We start from the raw sequence: 26,827 nt of genomic DNA, 5'->3' as shown, positions 1-26,827 counted from the left end.
TTAAGTCCTTTACCGGGACCACCACCAGGAACCGGGAGTAATGATCTACGATTGTGAGGGCGTAGACATACCCAGATCTGCTTGGAGCCAGTTTCACATGGTCCAGGGCTACCAGTTCCAGTGGCAGTCGGGTGATGATGGGCTGCAAGGGAGTCTTCTGGCTGGCACGGTCCTTCCTTCTTAGGTGGCACGGTCCACAGTCTCTGCACCACCTCTCGATAGCTCCTCTCATGCCTACCCAGTAGAACCGTTCACGCAATAAGAACTCCAGCTTCTTCCACCCGAAATGTCCTGCTCCGTTGTGGTACGCCTCCAGAATCATAGCCGCGTCTCGTCTGGGGACCACTACCTGCCAGGTCAACTCATGCGTTCGAGAGTTAACCATTCTCCGGCACAACTTCTCCCTGTAGAGGAACAGCCTACTTTTCTCCTTCCACAGTTGCTTAGTCTCCTCTGGGGCGTCTGGGTCCAGACTGGCATCGGCTTGGGTCAGCATTTCCTTCACCAGGCGGACTGCAGGATCACTGTCTTGCGTCTCCGCCCAGTTGTAGTGGGGCAAGGGATTGAACGTCGCAGAGCGCCTGTCCTTCACACGGTTGGAATACAGGGTAATCCCATGACGGTGGAACGCAGGGAGCTCAACTTCTTCCAAATCTTCTGGATCTTCCCCTACGTCCGGTAAGTTCGGCATTCTAGACAGGGCATCCGCGTTGGCATTTGAGCGTCCTGCCCGGTATTTGATGGTGAATTCAAAGTTGGACAGGCGAGCCATCCATCTCTGTTCCAGAGCACCGAGCCTTGCAGTGTCCAGGTGTGTCAACGGGTTGTTATCCGTGTACACGATGAATTTGGAGGAGGCAAGGTAATGCTTGAAACGTTCGGTCACTGCCCACACTACTGCCAGGAACTCCAGCTTGAATGAGCTATAATTCTCAGGGTTCCTCTCGGTGGGTCGTAGCTTTCGGCTAGCGTAAGCGATTACCCGTTCTTTTCCTTGCTGGATCTGGGACAGCACGGCTCCTAGCCCGATGTTACTTGCGTCCGTGTGGAGGCTAAAGGGCTGGCTGTAGTCTGGATATGCCAGGATTTCATCACCCTGGAGGGCCATCTTCAGCTGGCAAAAGGACTCCTCTTCCAGCTTTTCCCACCTGAAGGGCGGCTTCTGGTTTTTGGCTTTTCGAGATTGACCTATCAGGAGGTCCTGCATAGGGGCTGCCATTTTGGTGAAACCGGGAATGAATCTTCGGTAGTAGCCTACCAACCAGAGGAACTGCCGCACTTCCTTTATGCTGGAGGGTCTTGGCCAGTCCTTAATCACGGTGATCTTATCAGGGTCAGGAGCCACTCCGTCAGCACTCACCACATGTCCCAGGTATTGCACCTTTGGTTTCAGGAGGTGACACTTGGAGGGTTTCACCTTTAGGCCGTAGTTTGCCAGAGCTTCGAACACTTCTGCCAGGTGTTTCAGGTGGTCCTCGTAGGTCTTGGAATAGACGATGACATCGTCCAGGTATAACAGGACCGTCTCGAAGTTCCGGTGTCCCAGACAGCATTCCATCAACCGTTGGAAGGTTCCTGGTGCGTTGCAGAGCCCGAACGGCATGCAGTTAAATTCGCTGAGACCCATCGGGGTGGTGAATGCGGTCTTCTCCCGGTCTGCCTCTGCTACAGGAACCTGCCAGTACCCGCTAGTGAGATCCAAAGTAGAGAAGAAGTTAGCAGATTTTAATGCAGCTAAGGACTCTTCTATCCTTGGTAACGGGTACGCATCTTTGTGTGTGATACGGTTGACCTTCCTGTAGTCTACACACATTCTCATAGTGTTGTCCTTCTTTTTCACTAAGACTAGTGGAGCTGCCCAGGGGCTACAGCTGTCCCTGATTACCCCAGCCTCCTTCATGTCTCTAAGCATCCCCTTGGCGTGTTGGTAGTGTGCAGGGGGTACGGGTCGGTATCTCTCCTTTATGGGAGGATGGTCTCCCGTGGGGATGTGGTGTTCTACCCCCTTTACTCGCCCGAAGTCTAACGGGTATTTACTAAACACTCTCTCGTACTCTTGAACCACCCGATAGACTCGTTTCTGGTGTGAGGGAGTGGAGTCAGTATCCAGATGTAGTTGCTGACACCAGTCCCCCACTGGTTTCTTAGAGCCGTTACCTTCCTCTGGTTGAGATGGAGGCAAGGGTTCCACGGCCTGTACAGAATTCTGGTTTATGGTGGACAATTTAGCTAGCGTGGCATACCGGGGCAGGTGTACTTCTCTCTCACCGATATTTATGATGCGAACGGGCACCCTCCCATGGCGTACATCGACCACCCACCGTGCTGTCAAAATGGTGGGCCTACTGTCTGAGTAGACGGGTTCTACCATTGCTTGGTAGTCTCTACCTCTTAGACCAATAGCTGCCCGGCACCAAATCATCATCTCACTTTTTGGGGGCATGGCAATAGGGAACGGGTCACACATTCTCACGCTACCTATCTCACCACCAGATAGTTCCACCTGTTGCCGCTTCATCAGCGCCCGGATCTCTTTTTGGAGCACACGCTGCTGGCCGGAACTGGCGTTCTTGGCAACCTGCTGTAAAATGAGAATCACCTCTGCAAGACAATTTTCAATTACATTGGTTCCCAGGGTGACTCTCATGACGGTCTATGTCCACTATAATCAGTCCTTGTGCCGCCAGTTCGACTTTACCGATTTTAATGGTCACCTCCTTGAATCCCACCTGCGGCACGGGCTGACCATTGCTGGCGATGATACTCAGGTCGTCGTCTGGGTAGCGGGTTATGTCCGAATCATTCCAGTACTGCTTGAAGAGCACGTACGGGATGGTGGTGACCTGTGACCCAGTGTCTAGTAGGGCACTCATAGGAATGCCATCCAGTACCACAGGCAAGATTGGACGTCCCCCTACGTATTTATCACGCCAGTTTGATGGGCCTGATGGTCTTATGCCTGGGGGTTGGCCCTCTACCCCAGGTTGTGCCCGTTTAAATGACAGTACCTTGCCACATGTCCGGGTTGATTGCAGCGGCGGCAAATAGGTCGTCCGTCCTCGTATCGATCGCTGGGTCTTCCTCTGGCCGGTGGGGTCCTCCTTGGTCGGCGCCACGGGATGTCCTCCGGTCCGGATGCCAGCTCGATCTTCCCTGCAGTAGAAACCTGTAAAGACTGCACAGTTCGGGTTAGCGCGGCAACGCTTTTAGTTAGCTCTTGGACCTGATGGTGCAGGTCTGTAGCCGGGTCACTGTTTAAAGCCTGCGCATCAGCTCCCACAGGCTCTGCAGACAAGGGCGCCGTCCCCTGGTGGTAAGTGATAGCAGGGCGCCTGTGGGTCACAGCGCCACCTGGTGCCGGTTCTCGGAGCACCCGGATGGCTCTGTCCTTGAACTGTGCAAAGTCCAGGTCAGGGTCCTGTAAGGCCATTGCCCGCAACTGGGTTCGGTGGGCATTGCACAGTAGACCCTCAATAAATTGTTCAGTCAACAGCTTATCTTCATTTCCCACGCTGTCAGGGTCTGCCTGCTTAATGGCTCTCAGGGCCTCTTGTAAGTTTAAAGCATAGTCTCTTATACTCTCATGTGCTCGCTGTTTGCACCCGTAAAATCTGAGCTTTATTTCGGCTGAGGTGCGGGTGTCAAATGTGTCTTTCAGCCGGGCTAGTATCTCTCGGACAGTCCTCTTCCTCCCAGGTGGCCAGGACTTTACCTCCCTTTGGGCTGCCCCGATTAATTGGGCCACCAGGATGCTCACTTTTTGCGCCTCCGTGAGGGGATACACCTGGAAGAGGCTATCCAGCCTTTCTCTGAAGCCATTTAGGGTATGTGACTCCCCTGAGTACTGGGGTAGCCAGGCTGCCCCCGGGATATAGGGCATGGTGAAAGGCATGACCGCAGCAGCGGTGGCGCTGGCGGCGGTTGTGGCGGTGAAGCTCTCCTCCGTATCCGACATCCTCCTCCCCCCTAGTGGACCGTGGCCTACCTTGCGATGATCCTCTTCCGTAGGCCGCGGCTCCGCAGTGGATCGTCAGGGTTGAGGACCTTCCGTCGCGCTCTTGTGACGTCGGCGTCTGCTGGGCTCCTTCCAGGACCTTACGCAACGTCCGGACGTGAGGCGGGGCTTCAGTTCTCGCGGGCTTTCGGAGTCCACGCCCCTCTTCTTCCTGTGCGGCGTCCCGAAGATGGCGTCCGAAGGCGGGAAGCAGCTGCGGATGGCGGGAAGAAGGCAGAAGACGGCGGGAAACGGTCCAAGATGGCGTCTGATGGCGGGAATTGGCTCCGGATGGTGGGAAACGACTCCGGACAGCGGGAAACTTCACCACAGGTAAGTATAAAAGTCTTTTTTTCAGGCACGCAGTACCCGGTGGTTGCGGGCACGTAATCCTGCCGACTACGCAAAAGTTGACTCGCCCCCTGGGCCAGTGCTGTAGTGCGGCGCGCGTGCGCGCGGGGAATACCCGGAGCCGGATCCGATGGGGTTAGTAGTCTTCGTGTGGCGGTGACCCGGTCCGTGCCCAGGGTGGTCAAACTAAGTGGCAGTTATTGGTATGATGGTATTAGTGTCCGACTACGCCACCCGTTGAATGCGGCTATGAAGCCGCCGCTGCAGGGCAGTCCGCTGAGGCCGGTGGTACGGATGTGCAGCGTGGATGGTATAACCCCCAACGGGAGGGGTATGGCCTCAGGGCAGAGGATGAGGTTGATGTTGGGAGTGATGGTGTGGATGTCCCAGCACTAATGGTGCGACAAGGAAGCACAGAGACGCGAGGGTACAGTTCAGGGTCTTTACTGATGGTACAAGGCAAATTCCCCCGGGAGTACTGGCTAGTAGTTGGGGCCTGGTTAGTCTGCGAGTAAGCCGGAGTCCCCCTGGCCAGGTGGAGTTGTAGGCCTTCCCGTTAGTCTGTACCCTTCCTGGCTACCCTGCTTTCGGCGGTTACAAGTAGCCCACGTCCCTGGGTATACCGTGTGGTGCTCACCCATATGGCTGGTGTCCTGGGGCCTCCTGTTAGCCTCCGCTCCGGGATGGCGGTGCTGGTCCCTTCGTTGTGACTGAGCCTCCGGGCTTTTATGGCCAGAGGACCTGGAATCCCCTGCCGGATGGATTCTGCTGCTGGGTATATCTTAGTCCCCACAGCCTCGGACTCCTGTGTCCGGTTTTAGTACCTTCTCCCAGGGCGAGCTCTGCACAGCTCCAGCCCCTGGCGCTTCTCCTTGGCTCCTACAGAGCTCCTGAGGTCTATCTGTCCCTGTTTCTGCGTGTCCAGACCAGACTCCGTCTCTGTCTGGAACTCCTCTCTCCTAACCCTGCCTCAGCCCCAGTTTTTGTAGGGGAAGTTCTTCCCCTCCCAGGACTGGGCAGGAGGTGTGGCATGCTTAGGATTCCTGCCCAGGAGACCTCCCACCTGCTCACAGACGTAATATTGCTATTACTGTGGAAACCAGACCCCTGGGGTGCCACACAAGCGTGCATCCTTGCCTAGGAAACCGGCCACTTCTGATCAACTGCAAAGGTGGGCCGGTCACCTAGGCAATAAGCTGTGCATGATAAAATTAAAATCCCTCCGTTCTTGAGAATAAAGAGGATTTTAAATAAGAGGCAAATTGTGAAGTTGCCTGTATTTACAAGAAATTTTACCCATTTATCAAGCGCAGACAGCTGTTAATTCAGCATGCAATGAATGTAGAATATGCAATTACTGCTTTCTGACCCCATTTTTCCCCATGAAGTATCAGCTAGCAACATGTCATTACAAGTGGAGCAAATGGGACGCCACAATCCCAATTCACCTTTACTGCTGACTTCAGGTATACGCCACTTTGTACTCATCTACCGATTGTACTTTCAAGGCCCCTCAAAGTCACTTCAAATATAATGTGGTCCCTAAAAAAATGGTTGTGTAAATATGAGAAATTGCTGGTCAGCTTTTAACCCTTATAACTAAAAAAAAAATTTGGTTCCAAAATTGTGCTGATGTAAGGTAGACATGTGGGAAAAGCTATTTATTAACTATTTTGTGCAACATATCTCTGATTTAAGGGCATGAAAATTAAAATTTTTGAAAATTGCAAAATTTGTCAAATTTCCGTTTTTTTCACAAACACAAGTGATATAGAATAAAAATGTTCCCACTATCATGAAGTACAATATGTCATGAAAAAAATCTCAGAATCAGTGGGATCCATTTTAGCGTTCCAGAGTTATTACCTCAAAGTGACAGTGGTCAGAATCGTAAAAATTGGCCTGGTCATTAAAGTGAAAACCACCTTGGGGAGTAAAGGGGTTAATAGTACGCTTTGGGTCATTGTCTTGTTGGAAGGTGAATCTCTGTCCTAGTCTCAAATCACTGACAGACTGAAACTGCTTTTTCTTAAGAATATCCCTGTATTTCGCACCATCCATCTCCCTCTTGACTCGGGACGATTGTCCCTGGTGCTGAAAAACATCCCCACACCATGATGCTGCCACCACCATGTTTCACTGTGAGGATGATGTTCTTGGGATGATGAGCTGTGTTAGTTTGGACCAGACATAGCATTTACCTTGGTGGCCAAAAAGTTCAATTTTGTCTCATCTGACCCACAGCACCTTCCACCATACATTTAGGGAGTCTCCCACGTCTTTTGGCAAACTCAAAAATGAGCCTTACAATGTGTGTGTGTGTGTGTGTGTGTGTGTGTGTGTGTGTGTGTGTGTGTGTGTGTGTGTAAGTAAAGGCTTTTTTCTGCCCACTCTCCCATAAAGGCTACTTCTATGGAGCGGCTCCTTCAGGTTTACCTTTGGTCTCTGTGCTGCCTCTCTGATTAACGCCTTCCTTGCCTGGGCTGAGAGTATTGGCGGGTGGCTCTCTTGTCAGGTTTGTTGTGGTGCCATGTTCTTTCCATTTCATGATAATGGATATCATCCTCCTCATCGGTTGTTTTTTTTTTTTAAATATACCCCAACCCTGACTTGTGAGTCTCAACAACTTTGTCCCTGACTTGTTTGGAGTTCTCTTTGGTCTTCATGCTTAATGGTGTTGGGTAAAGTGTATATACTGACAAGACTATGTGACACTTAGTGAAAGGAAGTCCACCTGTGTGCATTCTAAGCACATGGCTTGCACCGGAATATTTTTTTTTTGGTGGGGGGGGGGGGGGGGGGTGGTTCATATCAAGAGGGGTGAATACATAGGCACATGCCAATTTATAGTTGTTTGAACACAAATTAAAATTTATGCCTAGATTTTTCTTACTTCACCAACTTACACTATTTAGTGCTGATGCATCACAGACAAATCAGATTATAACCTGTGTTTAAATATTTTTAAACATATAAAGGAATTAATTTCAGCCTATTGGTTCGGCCCGCTACAACAGTCACAGACTTTCATGTGGCCCCTTGGGAAAATGAACTGCCCGTCCATGATTAAGGTCTTTACATTTTTACTTAATTTGTATCTTCTGCTGCTACGTCCCCTTTACATTCAGCAGTTGCTGTGTCCAATAGGTGCAGAATTTTAGAAGGGACCGAATTATAATACCAGCAATTGCCAAAAGCCTAAGGCCTGTTTCACATGTCCGTATATTTCCAGTACCGGAGATATCCAGGCCCGTGTGTGTCACACGTGCGGCAACCGAGTGCCGCATCAGGATCACACGTACCGGCGCTTGGGAATCAGTGTACAGTTAACGCTGTTTCCAAGCGCTGGATGCTGAACGCTGTCCTCATAATGGTTCCCCGCCGGCGCTGCGATCAGCACCAGCAGGGACAATGATTAGAGTAGTAGTGTCTGCTCCCGCAGTGTCCACCTGTAAAAATAATAACAAAAAAAATCCATATACTCACCTGTTCCAAGTGTCCCCCGCTGTAATCAGTGCGACCGATCAGCAGATGAGCCGGGGAGAATGAGCCGCAGCAGCAAGCGGGCTCCGGAGCTGCACTCACCTAGCGGTGTCCTGTCACTCACTGATTGCAGCCCCGGCTCCTCGATCGCATGGATTACAGCAGGGGGGGGGGGGGGACGACACTTAGGACAGGTTCGTATGTGGATTTTTTATTTTATTATTTTTTACTTACAGGTGAACACTGCGGAACCAGACACTACTCATCATTGTCCCTGCTCGTGCTGATCGCAGCGCCAGCAGGGAATCATGATGAGGGCAGTGTTCAACTGTAATGCGGATTCTCAAGCGCCAGTGCGTGTCATATGGATGGCATCAATGTGCGGCACGTGTTTACATGGACCCATTGACCTGAATGGGTCCGTGTGATACGTCCTGTAGTCCAAAAATGAACATGTCAGCGTGTGGAGCACACGGACACACGGTCCGTGGAAACACACTGACATGTGAGCAGACCCATTCATTTGAATGTGTCTACGTGTGTCAGTGTCTCCGGTACGTGTGGAAACTGTCACCACACGTACCGGACACACGGACGTGTGAAAGAGGCCTAAAGTTGAGTCTGATGAAACAATGTAAAGTCCCAGGCAAGTCTTCATCTACACCTGGTAAATCTGCCATGTTCTGCCCTCTCAGAGGCAACAGATTTAAGCCATATACGACTCGTGCAGATGTGAACACAGGTTATATTAGTTGAAGCAAGTAGTATTCCCGTGCCCAACGGGAGCCTGAAGGTTGATGCATTAGTGAGATGTCGGCTACCACTTTTATCAATTAAAAGCGTTCTCCTTATGCACAATCCTACTGATATTCCTATAGGAATACCTTCTCTATTTATAGCTACAGCCCATAGCCAACACCTACACTAGTGGCCAAAATTGAGGCAACACCTGCAGTTTTTCACCATCACCAATATTTAATGAAAGTTTTCACTGACATACTTACTTGAACACACGCGCTCTACAATGCTCCTTTCATGTGGTGTTGTTGCAGTGTCGGCCATTGTTGCTGTGGTTTTGTGCTTGTGGGGCGGAGTGGCCTGGAATCATGGGAACTCGGTGTTGCAGCATGGGTGCTGTGAGGCACGAAGCCGCCCGCCCTGTTGGTGCATTGTCAATGCGGCGGTGGTGGGCACACGTCTCCGCTCCCCTTCAGACAGGAAAGGTTAGGACCCACTACGAGGTTTGCAGTGACGTGGCAGTGGGCTTCATACAGTCTGATCAGAATGTTAAACTAAGACCCTAATGTTCAGTTACATATATTTTTGCCGAGAGGCATTAGATCAAAGTATGATTTTTTGGAGGTGCGGTCCGTGCTTTTTTTTGCATTACATATCTCTTCTGCCTTCTCGAACCAGGAGGTTGCTACGGCCCAAGTGGAATGAGCTCTTAAAGCAGAGAGGAAATGCCGGAAGGTCTAAGAGTAGGCTAGAGAGTTGGGCTCCCTAATCCATTTAGCAAAGGTGGGTTTTGAGGCTCTATACCCTTTCCAAGCACCCTGGTGACATACGAAGGATGACCGGTCTTTTCTGCAGCTTTCAGTGGCTCAGAGATACCTGACTACACATCCCCCCCCCCCCCCAACATCTGATGTAAGCAATTTTTCCTCCTTTTAGTTTTCATAACGCAGGTAAGCCTGCAAAAGGATCCCCTCATCAAGGACAGGAAACCAAGGCAGGAGAGAGGAGTCGCCCTTTTAGCCTGAAGGTTTCCTGTCCTTGGTGGGCAGATCCCCTCTAGTGTGGTGCTGTCATGGGTGATTGATAAAAGGTCATTTATTGGTCTAACTTGTTTATTCTAGATGAAAAGACTTCACATAGTAATAAACAAAGAGTTATGAAATCATGGAAAACCTCTCTGCAGATCCATATTCAAGAGGTCACAAAGCTGTGAGCACAGAAACAAGCTGGAAAGAGCACTCCATGACAGCACCTGGAAAGGATCCAGCATGTGAGACACTACACAACACACGACTGAAGGACAGCACAGCTGGCAAGAACACCATGCATCAGTGACAAAGAAGTCTGGGCTTTTCTGATAAACCTCTACTGTACACATCACTGCATTGGATATGACAGCTAAACAGTTAAGTCTTGCTTCACTCACATCCTCCGCTTGACAAGGTGGGGGGGGCTGCAAGGGGAATAACCAGGACTTGACCTAATTCCCTAGGCTACAGTATCAACAGAGTTTAGTGTGACAACGCACAATCCAGCCCCACCTAATTCATCACAAGCGTCCTGTCCCACAACACAGGAGTGACACAGCTACGTCAGTCAGGCCTAGCTACCCAGCGGTGAATCTAAGGCTGGTCAGGTATCAAACAGCTTTGGTCAAAGTGATGAGAAAGGATTTTCAATCCAGCAGAGCAAGAAAATGCTTTATTGTGCCTTTACTAAAATAGTAGCATGGGCATAGTAAAATAGCTGACGCATTTCAAGCCGGGCTGTATTATTTACAATTATAGTCAGACTCTAAACGCATCGGCTACTTTTCTACGACCATGCTGCTATTTTAATAAAGTCACAATAAAGAATTTTTTTATTTCTATTCGCTTATCTGGATTGAAAAACGTATCATTCTTTCAAACATACTAAGGGTGTGTGCACACATTAAGTATTTCCTGCAGACATTTCTACATCAAGTGTCTCTTAGCAGAAAAAACACTGCATAAAAAGTGTGCGTATTTACATTTGTCAAGATTGTCCGATACTGGGAGTGACTGCAAGTATGTAATTTGCCTACTCCTGGCCACATTCAGACTAGACCGTATCCAGCCTCGCTCAATAAATTTGCATTGAGCGAGGCTGCGCCCATCTAGTCGGCACGTGACCGCATACATGCAAGTCACATTTGTGGCAAGTAGCTCCCGGCGCCGGCACGATGTGAGTTTTCACAAGTCACAGAGCAACTGCAGACTTGTAGCCCAAGGCCGGACAATCCATTTAAAATGAGTGAAAACGTATGAAAGTGTTGACATGATGCAGATGTGAAAGGGCCTGTGCACGCACAAGTTGCATATTTGTATCTGCAGTGCATCTAAGTGTATTGCAATGAATTAGACCAGAATAGAACCAGAAGGGAACTGAAAGTAACTGGATAAATAGTCACAGTAAGGCTATGTGCCCACGATGCAGAAATGCTCAGGATTTTTCCTGAGCGTTTCTGCATCTCCTTGGCAGAAAAAAAACACATGCGGGTTGTACATGCGTTTTCCTGCCAGGGACATGCGGAAATGAAGCGTTATTCACTGAGATTTCCGCATGTGGATTGACAAGCGCTTTCCAAGCGATTAGCATCACTTGGAAAGTGCTTGTGACAACTAGGTCACACTATATAAATCCATGCAAACTGCATGGATTTATATAGTGTGACCTAGAGTGGTTAAAAATAAAAAAATAAATCTATACTTACCCTCCGATGGCCACCGCTGGCTTGTTTCGCTCGGTCCCGGCTGCCGGCAGCAGTGGATTGAAAGACCTGCCGACGTCAGCGTCGCGTGACCCGTCACATGACTGACGTCAGCGCAGGTCCTTCAATCCACTGCAAAGTGCAGAAGCAAGGAGGAGTGCAGCGCGGGCCGACAGAAGGTAAGTATACATTTATTTTTTATTTTATTCTTTTTTTTACAGATTTTTTAATGGTACCTGGGTGTGGAGGAGAGTCTCCTCTCATCTACACCCAGGTACCATCCGCACATTAGAACGCTTGGATTACGCATCTACATATACAGTGATGCGTAATCCATGCGGTCTAATGCAAGTCAATGGCGGTGAAGACGCAGCACTTGGCAAAATTGCTAGTGCTGCGTTTTTTTCCGCAATGATAATCTGCAGCGGAAATTTCCGCAGCATGTGCACAGCACATGCGGATTATCATTGGGGAACATTGCTGCCCTTCTACCATGCGTTTTTAATGCGCTTCCGAAGCTGCAAAAAAGCTGCGGAAAGGCATTAAAAACGCATCGTGTGCACATAGCCTAAGCAATGTTTGTTTGTTTCCACTCTCACCCCCATAGTCCTTCACTTACTACTAACCCCCCTAATCCCTACACCCATTAATAAACTGGTTCTCTCTCCCTCCAACCTCCCCATCTATCTCACATTCTCAGATCTGTTCCTCAACTTACACTCCTTTGTCTCCAAACACAGACATGCCCTCTCCAGCTCCCACCTACTAAAACTTTCTCTTCTCCTCCTCACTGCTGGTGATATCTCTCCAAATCCTGGTCTTCCTCACCACATCCCCACAGTCATTTCTACCTCCCAATCCATCACAAATTTCCCTTTTTAACCTCACACCCATTAGCCCAGCTCCCACTTCCACAGTCCCACTAACAGGAGCTCTATGGAACGCTTGCTCTGTCTGCAACAAACTTTCATACATCCCTGATCATTTCGTCACTAAAACCTGTTCCACCCTCTCTGACACAGCCTTACCCCAATTCCACTACTACCCTCCCTTCTTTTGGGAGGTGCACACTGTGCATATCTACTCCCCCTCCAACCGGCTATCATTTACTGACCCCCAGGGCCAGCCACCACCTTTTTTGGACCACTTCATCACACGGCTACTTAATTTCCTTTCCACTGACATTCCCACTATCATAGGGGACTTCAACATCCCCATTTTGCCTTGCTCAATGATCCTCTGCAGCCACTCACAAAGACAGCCACATACTGAACCTCATTTTCACCAGCCTCTTACCTATCTAAACTCTCTAACACACCTCTCCCTCTGTCTGACCATAACCTACTTACATTCTCTTCCCTCTCCTCTCTAGGTGCACAATCCCCACTCCACAAACTTGCACACAGTTGCAGAAATCTCAAACACCTTGATTTACACTCACTTTGAGTCCATTCTCCCTCTTGCAGGCACATTCCAAAGCTCACAATCACCCCACATCTTTGGCATACCAGCCTGACTAAAGAACGGAGACGGGCTTCCAGGGTTGCAGAGCAGAGATGGAAAAGATCCCATTCCAATGAGCACTTCATCACATTCAAACAGTCCCTCACCACTTTCAAGTCCACACTCAAAGCAGCAAAACAAACATCTCTCATATCCTCCCTTTGGCACAACCCTAAACAGTTATTCAGTACTTTCAATTCTCTCCTCCTTCCCCTAGCACCCCCTCCCTCTCCTCTCAGCTGAAGACTTTGCAACATTCTTCAAGCAGAAGATTGATAACATCAGAGAAAGCTTTGGCCTACAACCCCTCCTGCTCCAAAACTAGCTTCTCCGCCATTACAGAAGATAAACTTTTTAGTCTAAAGATCACAATTCACCACATCCTGTGCTACCTCATCCCAACCCTAACCCATCTCTTTAACCTGTCACTAACAACTGGTGTTTTCCCCCTCATGCTTCAAACATGCCTCGATCACACCCATCCTCAAAAAGACCTCCCTTGACCCATCCTCTGCGTCTAGCCATCACCCCATATCACTTCTCCACTATGCCTGAAAATTACTGGAACAACACGTCCATCTTGAACTGTTCTCCTACCTCTCCTGTACCCTCTTTGACCGCTTACACTCTGGCTTCCGACCACATCATTCCACTGAAACTGTCCTATATAATTCCAAACCATCATTCCCCATTGAACTATAGCCGCCACACTGTCCTTTCTTATGAACAGTAGCTGTCAAACCAACCTCCAATAATAACTATGGCCTATACACTGTACCTGCATTATAAAATACAGCCTCAAAACCCTTCTTCAATGCCCCCTCTCCATACTGTACCCCCTCACTGTCTACAGTAAAAAGTGCTTGCATTTTCAGCTCCAATAAGGAGTGCTTACCTTCCCCTCCTTTGTGGCACTCTATCACATATAGTCCACACCCCATGTACCACCCCTACATACAGTTCACACCCCATGTACCCCACACATACAGCCTGCATCCTCATATGTGACTCGCCCCCTGGGCTGTGGGGTATCCGGAACCGGGCCTTCTTGTGTACGGTGCTGATGGGGGTAGAAGTGGCAACCCGATCCCGTGGCTCAGGGTGGTCAGACCAAATGGCGTGGCAGTCTATTTATAGATTTGAATGTCCGACTACGCCACCCGTGGATTGCGGTCAGGGATAACCGCCGCTGCAAGGCAGACAGCTGAGGCTGGTGTTGGCGTGCAGCAGAGGGATAGGACAACTCCCCACGGGAAGAGTATAGCCTCAGGGCAGAGTATGTGGATGCTGGGGGTGATGGTGCAGGCGCAGCATAAATAACACAGAGTCCAATGATACAGTCCACGGTTTTACTCACAGTTGATATCCAAGTCACTTCCGTCGGCAAGGACTGCCCAAGCCGTGCTGCGTCCACCAGGTGAGGGGCTCGGTCAACCCCCAGACAATTCAGGAGTATGGCACAGGACCCCTTTCTGTCCTTTCTCTGGCCTCTCGTGCCCCACCAGTGACCAAACTTCTGTCCAGCTGCCGCGGATCTTTGCTGGCAAACGTTGGCCCCCGTTTCCCGCTATCCTATATGGTGCCTTCCTAGCAGGTTTGGCGGGGGGGGGGGGGGGGGGTCGCACCAATAGATGATCACGACCTCCGGTTCTTGGCTGAGGGATGATTTACCTCTACCAACTTGGGAATCCGTTACCCTTCCAAGGCCTGACCCTTCACCCGATATAACGCAGGTTTGCAACGGTTGCTGTCCGTTCTGCTCTCTTAGGGTCCCTTCTGCCTCCTTGTTTCTGGAGCCTTTCTACTCCTCTGTCTCTCCTCTTTCCTTCCTTCTCCTTCTTCTCTTCTCTGGCCTTCACCCCAGGCCTGCCTTCTGAGCAAAGCTCCTACAGAGCCTCTGCTCCCTGTCACCTCTCCACTGTACTGAACTGACCACTGAACTAAGATGGCTCCCACCTTTTATCTGCCTCTGTATGAGCTCAGGTGACCAGCACCCAATGAGCTCCTTCCTATGCTCCAGAAACCGTCCCCTACTGCTCCTACATCACTGGGTTCTCTCCCCCCTCCAGCCAGGGACATGGTCAGTTGTGCCTGCATTTAAATGGGAGCACCGTCGAGCTGTCCCCCGGAAATGGGGTGAGTGTGTGTATGCAGCTACTAAGCCCTGGTCCACACTCCATCCTTACCTGGGAGTGAAATATCACACCTCTGGTTGAGGTGCAATACCCCTGTAGCAACCGAACCTTCGGGGCGCTACATATTTACTCCCCACATATATTGTTATTTATCTATTATGCATTGCTTATATAGCACCATCATATTGTGCGGTGCTTTACAGACATCATTATCATAATCGCTGTTCCCATAGGGAATCTAGATGTCTTTGGAGTGTGGGAGGAAATCGGAGGAAAACCACGCAAAGATAAAGAACATACAAACTCCTTGCAGCTGTTGTCCTTGATGGGATTTGGGCTGCACTCCCATATATCACCTGCACCCCCAAATGTGTCCAGCAAACCTTCCACATGTCCCCCACATTCAGCCTGAACCAGTGCACCCCCATATGTAATCCAACATGCAGCCAGCACCCCCTTATCTACCCTGCGATCCCATGTATCCCTGTTCCCTAGTTACCTGTCACCAGTGCCTCTTCCCGCCCCAGAAAACACTTCACTTGTAATCTGTTACATGGCTCTGCCCATAAGTCACATGGGCATTACATCATCACACGTACGTCACCTCTGATTTCTCAATAAGCCTTCCACGACAGCATTGGAGGATGTTGTCCACGCCCTATTGGGGGACAGGAACGTAGAGAGTTTAAAAAGCCCTCTTCACCGTCAATCCCCAGTGTTTTCCTGTCCCCCTTGGGGCATGAAGAGATCCTGCAGTGCTGTCGGGCCGGCAAGGCAGCGCTGTATTTTATCATAAGCAAGGTAGTTAAAATATAACGTTTATTAGATATATATATTAAAATTTCTTTATATTAAAAAACAAAAAACAAAAACAAAGCCATATAATGAACCCTGGGTCTTCTGAATTACCATCAACAGCTTATAGCTGTATATACATGCTAACCACACCTCAAAATGCCAAGTATATAGGGTTTAGAAGAGTCCGCTTCATTCAGAACATAGAGGATCATATAATTAAATATTACCCTTACTAGTGTTGGTTGACATTTTTAATAACAGTCATATAGAGATACCATGCATGTGCTCAAAAAGGTGTATAATAGGTCAAGATAATATTCACCAACCTAGCACATATATAAATCCTGCGACTCATCTCACAGGAGTGTGCAATACATTATCAATAACCTTAGGTATACAATGAAATCCCACATGCCCTTTAACAAAAAGGTACCGTGGACCATGTCAGGGAAAATCAACAAAGCCTCACTTAAAAAAAAAAAAAAAATCCTTCGGGTTATTGTTGTACAAAGCATAATGAAACAATCTCACCCAATCCTATAGTGCATCATGGCTTAATTCATCCTGGTATAATGTCATCCTATTATTCAAGACCAAGGAGTATTGGAGGTATCCTGCTCCCAATGCGTTTCCTCCCAAATAGATTCATCAGGGGAGACTGAAAACAGCGCTGAGGGTCTCCACCATTACAAATCAGCCCTTATCCTCCTCTCAGAAGACCCAATTTCTTTCCCCAGTGGCAGGCAATATCTTCCTGCCAGTGGATCCTCAATACCATCGAGGAGGGTCTTCTATTGGAATTCAAGTCGCCCCAACCCCCTCAGACCTGAGGGTCACGTCCCTTCCTTCTCAGGGGGCTCAGGAACTCCTATCGGTCGGCCTAAAAAAAACTTTCAAATTCGGGAGTGGTGTCTCTGGTCCCCCCCTGGCCGGGAGGGGACGGGTCACTACTCAAAAATATTCCTAAAACGGAAACCATCAGGGACCGCACGTATCAATCAACCTGAAGTCCCTAAACCATCACATCAAATACAGACAATTCAAGATGGAGTCTATAAAATCAACTATTCCCCTAATAGGGAAAGACTTCGTCATGGCGACCATAGATTTAAAGGATGCTTACTACTATGTGCCGATTCATCAGTCCCACAGAAAGTTTCTGCGGTTTGCAGTCCTCAGGGACAATATAACAGTTCACTACCAGTACAACGTACTGCCCTTCGGCATCTCTTCAGCACCCTGGGTGTTTACGAAGATTATGACAGAAGTCATTGCACTCATCCAGAAACAGGGCGTCTGCATAATTCCATACTTGGACGACATGTTGATTGTCGCTCCTTCAGTGGTGACTCAATCTTCACGCCTCTATAACCTTAAAAACCCTTTGGTCATTAGGTTGGGTTCCAAACCTAAAAAGTCCTAACTCCTCCCTTCATCAAGGAGGAAATTCCTTGGTGTCTTGCTGGACTCCAACAAACAGATGTCCTTTCTACCATTGGAGCATCAGACAGCTCTCAGATCCAAAATTTCAAATTTCAGACACCAAGGGAATCCAACGTTGAGAGCGACAAGATCTGTATTGGGGTCTATGACAGCCTGTATCCAATCGGTGTCGTGGGCACAGGCCCACTCAAGGTCCCTTAAGGATCATATCCTAAAGATTCTGGAACAGACAAAGGGACTCGCTAAACAAACAGTTCAGGACCCCCGGTCGGATAAAAGCTTCTTTTTCTTGGTGGCTAAGCTCCCGAGATCTTCAGAGGGGAATTTTTTGGACCCAGGACCCTCTAAATTACAGTGACTACCAAAGCCAGTGTACAAGGCTGGGGAGGTATGGTGGCCTAGATTCCCTTTCAAGGCAGATGGAGTCCCGAGATCAGTGCCAGATCCTCCAACTTCAGGGAGCTAATGGCAGTAGGAAAAAAAATGCTCAAGCGGCAGTCAACCTAATCCAGGGCTCTCACATCAAGATTCTCTTGGACAACGGGACTACAGTTGCCTTCCTTCGTCATCAAGGAGGTAAAAAGGTACACAGCCTAAAACAGCCGAATATTTTTTTGGGCAGAACAACATCTCCTATCACTTTCAGCAATACACCTGAAAGGCTCAAACAACGTTCAAGCAGACTTTCTAAGCAGGAAAGATATCCAGCCAGGAGAATGGAGCCTGAATCTTCAGATATTCCAGTCGCTGGTAGCAAAATGGGGTCTCCCCGAGGTAGATCTCTTTGCCAGTCGGTTAAACGCAGAACTTCCCCTCTTCTTTTCATTGGACAGACGAGACAAAATGCCATGAATTTGGACGCAATAGCCCATCCCTGCCATTTCAAGCTGGTCTATGCGTTTCCTCCAATACCGCTGATAGCAAGAAGCATCCAGAAAGTCAGGTTAGAGAGAGTGGCAACAATTCTGGTGGCCCCTCTGTGGCCCAAAATGCCTTGGTTCGGGGCCATCACAGAACTTTGCCTAGAGGGTCTGGTGATACTACTACAGGTTAACAACCTTCTCTCTCAAGGCCCCCTGTTCCATCCCAATCCTCAGTGGCTAAACCTGGAGCCTGGTTACTGAAGCCGAGATCTTAAGATCCAAAGGTCTCTCGGAAGAAGTTATAAAAACTCTTCCGAGTAGGAAGCCAGTAACCAATGCGATATACGGCAAAATATGGAAAAGATTCCTATCATGGTACGACCCGGATATTCCTGATACTTCACATCTAGTGATGAGCAAGTATGTTCGGTTAACCCTTTGCTGCGTATACTCGGCCGAGCACCGAGTATTTATAGAATGCTCGGGCTTTAAGTTTTTGTCGCTCCGTGAACATGATTTGCGACTGTTTGACAGATTTAATACATGTGAGGAATGCCTGTTTTTCCAGCACTCTTAGGGTATGTGCACACGATGCAGAAATGAAGCAGAAAATTTCTGCATCTCCCTGGCAGAAAAAACGCATGCAGATTGTGCATGCGTTTTTCCTGCAGAATACATGCGGATCCACATGCGTTTCCGCATGCAGGTTGACAAGCGCTTTCCAGGCGATTTTAGCATCACCTGGAAAGTGCTTGACAACTAGGTCACACTATATAAATCCATGCAAACAGCATGGATTTATATAGTGTGACCCGAGAGAGTGTATATACTTACCTCTGATGGCCCGCGCTGTCCTGCTTTACAAAGTTCCCGGCTGCCGGCAACTTTGAATTGAAAGACCTGCCGACGTCAGCGTCACGTGACCCGTCACATGACTCTGACGTCACCGCAGGTCCTACAACTCACTGCAAGTGCCGGGAACCAAGCGGGAGCGCTGCGCGGGCCGACAGAAGGTAAGAATACATTTTTTATTTTATTCTTTTTTTACAGCTTTTTTAATGGTACCTGGGTGTGGATGAGACTCTCCTCTCCTCCACACCCGGGTACCATCCGCATATTAGAACGCGCCAATAACGCAAGTACAAATGCTGTCTTGCGGAATTGGCGCATTCTAATGCAAGTCAATGGCGGCGAAATCGCCGCGTTTCCGCAAAATTAATTGACATGCTGCGGATTTTTGACCGCAGCGTTAACGCTGCGGAAAAATCCGCATCATGGGCACAGCACATGCGGACTTCCATTGGGGAACATTGCTTCCCTTCTACCATGCGTTTCCGCGGCGTTTACGCAACTGCAAAAACGCCGCGGAAACGCATGAAATACGCATCGTGTGAACTCAGCCTTAGGGTATGTGCACACGATGCAGAAATGAAGCAGAAAATTTCTGCATCATTTCTGCATCTCCCTGGCAGAAAAAACGCATGCAGATTGTGCATGTGTTTTTCCTGCAGAATACATGCGGATCCACATGTGTTTCCGCATGCAGATTGACAAGCGCTTTCCAGGCGATTTTAGCATCACCTGGAAAGTGCTTGACAACTAGGTCACACTATATAAATCCATGCAAACAGCATGGATTTATATAGTGTGACCCGAGAGAGTGTATATACTTACCTCCGATGGCCCGCGCTGTCCTGCTTTACACTCCGTTCTCCCGGCAACTTTGAATTGAAAGACCTGCCGACGTCAGCGTCACGTGACCCGTCACATGACTCTGACGTCAGCGCAGGTCCTTCAACTCACTGCAAGTGCCGGGAACCAAGCAGGAGCGCTGCGTGGGCCGACAGATGGTAAGATATATATATTTTTTTTATTTTATTCTTGTTTTACAGCTTTTTTAATGGTACCTGGGTGTGGATGAGACTCTCCTCTCCTCCACACCCGGGTACCATCCGCATATTAGAACGCGCCAATAATGCAAGTACAGATGCAGTCTTGCAGAATTGGCGCGTTCTAATGCAAGTCAATGGCGGCGAAAACGCCGCGTTTACGCAAAATTAATTGACATGCTGCGGATTTTTGAGCGCAGCGTTTACGCTGTGGAAAAATCCGCATCATGGGCACAGCACATGCGGATTTCAATTGGGGAACATTGCTGCCCTTCTACCATGCGTTTTTCATGCGTTTCCGCGGCGTTTACGCAACTGCAAAAACGCAGCGGAAACGCATTAAATACGCATCGTGTGAACTCAGCCTTAAGGTGCAGATTTCAGCCCTAAGTTCCATATTCGACCAAGATTTGGCCTCTCATAGGTGGATCAAGAGATTCATAACTTCAGCACTCAGATTTCAACAAAGAATTCAGTCTCAGGTCCCATCCTGGGATCTAAATGTGGTACTCTAGGGTTTAACCCTCTCTCCCTTTGAGCCTCTATCCTCTAGCACAATACAGACTCTCTCTCATAAGACTGCCTTCTTAGTAGCCATCACTTCAGCACGGAGAGTAGAACAGTAGGCCCGTTCCATCAGAGAACCTTACATGAATGTGACCGAAGATAGAATTACGCATCGCCTGGACCCTTCCTTTCTCCAAAAGGTAGTTAAGGATTTCCATCGCTCCCAGGAAGTTATGATTCCCTCCTTCTGCTAGAAACCTTCCAATTCAAAGGAAGCAGAGTTCCACCTCCTAGATGTCCGCAGAGTTGTCCTTTATTATCTTCAACAAACTGAGTCTTGGAGATTGGATGGGAACCTATTTATACAGCACTCAGGGCAGAACAGAGAAGGAAGGCAGCTAAATCCACTGTAGCAAACTGGATCAAAAAGGCAATGGGGGAAGCCTATAACAACCAACAGATGAATCCACCGATTGCCTTAAAGGCTCATTCTACCAGATCCACATCAACTTCATGGGCCGAAAGAGCATGATGCGAAAAAGGGAGAAGCCCAGAAGACGGAGCTGTCCACTACATCCGTGATGCGAAAAAGGGAGAAGCCCAGAAGACGGAGCTGTCCACTACATCCGTGATGCGAAAAAGGGAGAAGCCCAGAAGACGGAGCTGTCCACTACATCCGTGATGCGAAAAAGGGAGAAGCCCAGAAGACGGAGCTGTCCACTACATCCGTGATGCGAAAAAGGGAGAAGCCCAGAAGACGGACCAGTCCACTACAGCCATGAATGGCTCCAGACATAGCAGATTCCAGTATTTGCGAGAAATCTGCCACAAGGAGGAAATGGTTGCTAAAGATAAAGAATAAATTCACCTATAAAATCGCATTTTAACCCTGCGGTTACTGCCGTGGTTACCACCACACTCATTTACTACATTTAAAAAAATAAAAAAAAATTGGGAGGGTTTGGCATGGGAGGCAGACTTGTGCAAGTCCACAATTCTCTTCCTGATATCTTGGCTGATTTCTTTACTTTCCCATGATGCTACACAAAGAAGCAGTGTGTTTCAGGTGTGCATTAAAATTCATCTACAGGTGTGTCTCTAATTAACTCAGATGTTTCCAAAAAAACTATCAGAAGCTTCCAAACACATGACATCATCATATGGGCAGTCCAGAAGGCATAGTAATCTTAATATATGTAAACTTTTGACTTTGTAGTAAGTAATAAAAATGCCTTAAAACATATAGTTTTAAACTTATAGTGACATGTCGCCATCATACTGCCATCCTGTGTACAGTCCTCACAGATATATCGTATTTTTCGGACCATAAGACGCACTCCCCCCCCCCCCCCCCCCACAAATTTGGGAGGAAAAAGGGGGGTGCGTCTCATGGTCCGAACGTTGCGTACCTGCGGGCGAGCGGGATCTCCCTCCTTGGCGGCATCAAAGGAGGAGGAGGTGACATGCTGCGGATGTCTGGCTGGGGGCCAGCGCGGGTTGAACTGAATGCGGGCCGAGGAGGTGAGCGGCGCAGGTTTCCGGTGTGCGCGGTCACTTCCTGAAGCTGTGATCCACAGGAAAATGGCCGTCCGAGCCGGAGCATGCGCTGACTTGTAGCTCAAGCGGCCATTTTCCTGTAGACCACAGCTTCAAGAAGATGGCCGCGCAAACCGGAAACCTGCGCAGCTCACTGCCCCAGCCCGCAGCCAGTTCAACCCACGCTGGCCCCCAGCCAGACCCTGCCCACATCCATAGTGGCATCCCGTGTACAGTCCTCCCGGCTCTACGCCACACCACCATAGTGGCATCCCGTGTACAGTCCTCCCGGCTCTACGCCACACCACCATAGTGGCATCCCGTATACAGTCCTCCCGGCTCTACGCCACACCACCATAGTGGCATCCCGTGTATAGTCCTCCCAGCTATACGCCACACCATTATAGTGCCATCCCGTGTACAGTCCTCCCAGCTATACGCCACACCATTATAGTGCCATCCCGTGTACAGTCCTCCCAGCTATACACCACACCATTATAGTGCCATCCCGTGTACAGTCCTCCCAGCTATACGCCACACCATTACAGTGTCATGACGCCATTATACAGTTACACCACTAATAGCTGGTCCCGGAAGCCGCTGCCATGTGCACGGTGATGGCGCAGCGGTCCTCGCCGTCACTCCCGCCCGGTGCGCGGCCCCCACACTCCGGAGAGCCCGGTGTCCGCTCCACCACAGGAGGGCAGTAGCCGTGCAGTCTGCGGCGTGGAGAACGCGTCCATGTGACGGCGGTGCGGAGGCGCCAGTGCTGCCTGCACACGGCTCCCACCAATCATGCAGCTCCTCCATGATGCCCAGCAGTGCGGCCGGCTTCCCCACAGCCGGATTCCCGGCCTTCACACCGCCGGCTTCCCGGCCTGCCACGACACTACAGGTCACTCACTTTGCCGCTGGCTGTGCCCCCACTGACGCCGATCAGGAAGGGCTGTCCGTTGTGCGGCGTGTGCTCGGGCAGTGCTTGCTCGCTGTCCCCGGCCATGCTTCCCCGAGTGCTCCCTCCCTCCAGTGTGTGTCACGGCTCTCCGCTAGGACGGCTGTCTGCTCCTCCTCTTCATGATGATGCCCTCATCTCTTATTTGAGGAGTCGGTGGAGGCTGGATCTAGACGCTGTCACTGTGTCCCACGCACACCGACTGATTGGCACAATGCCAGGCGGCGGCAGCAGCAGGCAGGAGGGGAGTGAGGGTCGGGCTGTCACCCTGCTCTGACCCTCCTCTCCCTCCATAGGGAGCTAAGGCGCTGCCGGGATGAGGGTGTGCCCGGACGGCTGTGCTTCCAGCAGACATGTATGTGGCTGCAGACCTACAATCCGCCTGATAGAGAAGGACCGTCCAAAAAGTCCCAGAAGCCATCCCATAGCCATGTGCGGGCATGGTGACCCCAGTAACCCTGAGGACAGGGCTGCAGGAAGCCATCCCATAGCCATGTGCGGGCATGGTGACCCCAGTAACCCTGAGCACAGGGCTGCAGAAAGCCATCCCATAGCCATGTGCGGGCATGGTGACCCCAGTAACCCTGAGCACAGCGCTGCGGAAAGCCATCCCATAGCCATGTGCGGGCATGGTGACCCCAGTAATCCTGAGGACAGGGCTGCAGAAAGCCATCCCATAGCCATGTGCGAACATGGTGACCCCAGTAATCCTGAGGACAGGGCTGCAGAAAGCCATCCCATAGCCATGTGCGAGCATGGTGACCCCAGTAACCCTGAGGACAGGGCTGCAGAAAGCCATCCCATAGCCATGTGCGAGCATGGTGACCCCAGTAACCCTGAGGACAGGGCTGCAGAAAGCCATCCCATAGCCATGTGCGAGGATGGTGACCCCAGTAATCGTGAGGACAGGGCTGCAGAAAGCCATCCCATTGCCAGGGCCGGATGTAGACAAAGTGGGGCCCCCAAATGCTCACAGATTGTACCATCACACAGAAACATTACAGGTGTATTTATAATGCACACCCCATAGTCCTCCATATTATATAATGCACACCCCGTAGTCCTCCATATTGTATAATGCACACCCCGTAGTCCTCCATATTGTATAATGCACACACCGTAGTCCTCCATATTGTATAATGCACACCCCGTAGTCCTCCATATTGTATAATGCACACCCCGTAGTCCTCCATATTGTATAATGCACACCCCGTAGTCCTCCATATTGTATAATGCACACCCCGTAGTCCTCCATACAGTATAATGCACACCCCGTAGTCCTCCATATTATATAATGCACACCCCGTAGTCCTCCATATTGTATAATGCACACCCCGTAGTCCTCCATATTGTATAATGCACACACCGTAGTCCTCCATATTGTATGATGCACACGCCATAGTCCTCCATTTTGTATTATGCACACCCCATAGTCCTCCATATTGAATAATGCACACCCCATAGTCCTCCATATTGTATAATGCACACCCCATAGTCCTCCATATTGTATGATGCATACCCCATAGTCCAACATATTGTATAATGCACCCCCCATAGTCCCCCATATTTTATGATGCCCACCCCATAGTCCTCCATATTGTATGATGCCCACCCCATAGTCCTCCATATTGTATAATGCACACCCCATACTCCTCCATATTGTATAATGCACACCCAGTAGTCCTCCATATTGTATGATACAGACCCCATAGTCCTCCATATTGTATAATGCACACCCCATAGTCCTCCTTATTGTATAATGCACACCCCATAGTCCTCCATATTGTATAATGCACACCCAGTATTCCTCCATATTGTATGATGCCCACCCCATAGTCCTCCATATTGTATAATGCACACCCCATAGTCCTCCATATTGTATGATGCACACCCCATAGTCCTCTATATTGTATAATGCACACCCCGTAGTCCTCCATATTGTATGATGCACACCCCATAGTCCTCCAGATTGTATGATGCACACCCCATAGTCCTTCATATTGTATAATGCCCACCCTGTAGTCCCCCATATTGTATGATGCCCACCCCATTGTCCTCCATATTGTATAATGCACACCCCATAGTCCTCCATATTGTATAATACACACCCAGTATTCCTCCATATTGTATGATGCACACCCCATAGTCCTCCATATTGTATAATGCACACCCCATAGTCCTCCATATTGTATAATGCACACCCCATAGTCCTCCATATTGTATGATGCCCACCCCATGATCCTCCATATTGTATAATGCACACCCCATAGTCCTCCATATTGTATAATGCATACCCCATAGTCCTCCATATTGTATGATGCCAACCCCATAGTCCTCCATATTGTATAATGCACACCCCATAGTCCTCCATATTGTATGATGCACACCCCATAGTCCTCCACATTGTATAATGCACACCCCATAGTCCTCCATATTGTATAATGCACACCCCATAGTCCTCCATATTGTATGATGCATACCCCATAGTCCTCCATATTGTATAATGCACACCCCGTAGTCCCCCATATTTTATGATGCCCACCCCATAGTCCTCCATATTGTATGATGCCCACCCCATAGTCCTCCATATTGTATAATGCACACCCCATAGTCCTCCATTTTCTATAATGCACACCCAGTAGTCCTCCATATTGTATGATACACACCCCAAAGTCCTCCATATTGTATGATGCACACCCCATAGTCCTCCATATTGTATAATGCACACCCCGTAGTCCTCCATATTGTATGATGCCCACCCCATAGTCCTCCATTTTGTATAATGCACACCCCATAGTCCTCCATATTGTATAATGACCACCCCATAGTCCTCCATATTGTATAATGCACACCCCATAGTCCTCCACATTGTATAATGCACACCCCGTAGTCCTCCATATTGTATAATGCACACCCCGTAGTCCTCCATATTGTATAATGCACTCCCCATAGTCCTCCATACAGCATAATGCACACCCCGTAGTCCTCCATATTGTATAATGCACACCCCGTAGTCCTCCATATTGTATAATGCACACCCCATAGTCCTCCATATTGTATAATGCACACCCCGTAGTCCTCCATATTGTATAATGCACACCCTGTAGTTTTCCATATTGTATGATGCACACGCCATAGTCCTCCATATTGTATGATGCATACCCCATAGTCCTCCATATTGTATGATGCACACCCCATAGTCCTCCATATTGAATGATGCACACCCCATAGTCCTCCATATTTAATAATGCACACCCCATAGTCCTCCATATTGTATAATGACCACCCCATAGTCCTCCATATTGTATAATGCACACCCCATAGTCCTCCACATTGTATAATGCACACCCCGTAGTCCTCCATATTGTATTATGCACACCCCGTAGTCCTCCATATTGTATAATGCACTCCCCATAGTCCTCCATACAGCATAATGCACACCCCGTAGTCCTCCATATTGTATAATGCACACCCCGTAGTCCTCCATATTGTATAATGCACACCCCATAGTCCTCCATATTGTATAATGCACACCCCGTAGTCCTCCATATTGTATAATGCACACCCTGTAGTTTTCCATATTGTATGATGCACACGCCATAGTCCTCCATATTGTATGATGCATACCCCATAGTCCTCCATATTGTATGATGCACACCCCATAGTCCTCCATATTGAATGATGCACACCCCATAGTCCTCCATATTGAATAATGCACACCCCATAGTCCTCCATATTGTATGATGCACACCGCATAGTCCTCCACATTTTATAATGCACACCCCATAGTCCTCCATATTGTATAATGCACACCCCATAGTCCTCCATATTGTATGATGCATACCCCATAGTCCTCCATATTGTATAATGCACACCCCATACTCCTCCATATTTTATAATGCAC

The 26,827-nt window shown here is 49.1% G+C and overlaps 1 protein-coding gene across 1 annotated transcript in view; it reads right to left on the bottom strand.

Moving 5' to 3' along the window:
* Positions 1 to 23,151, bottom strand: part of UCK2 (uridine-cytidine kinase 2) — a 60,877-nt gene extending 37,726 nt beyond the window's left edge. The window contains exon 1 of the mRNA XM_073643008.1: positions 22,876 to 23,151. Within this exon, the coding sequence (XP_073499109.1) occupies positions 22,876 to 22,971 (96 nt within the window). The 5' untranslated portion in view covers positions 22,972 to 23,151. The remainder of the gene's footprint in view (positions 1 to 22,875) is intronic.
* Between the last annotated feature and the right edge of the window lie 3,676 nt (positions 23,152 to 26,827).

The sequence above is a fragment of the Phyllobates terribilis genome, unplaced genomic scaffold (genome assembly GCF_046119375.1).
Source record: "Phyllobates terribilis strain yellow unplaced genomic scaffold, ASM4611937v1 Scaffold_8__6_contigs__length_399053987, whole genome shotgun sequence".
NCBI classification, from domain to species: domain Eukaryota; kingdom Metazoa; phylum Chordata; class Amphibia; order Anura; family Dendrobatidae; genus Phyllobates; species Phyllobates terribilis.
Note: the sequence above shows the minus strand (reverse complement) of the source record. Positions and strands in the feature narration are given on the sequence as shown.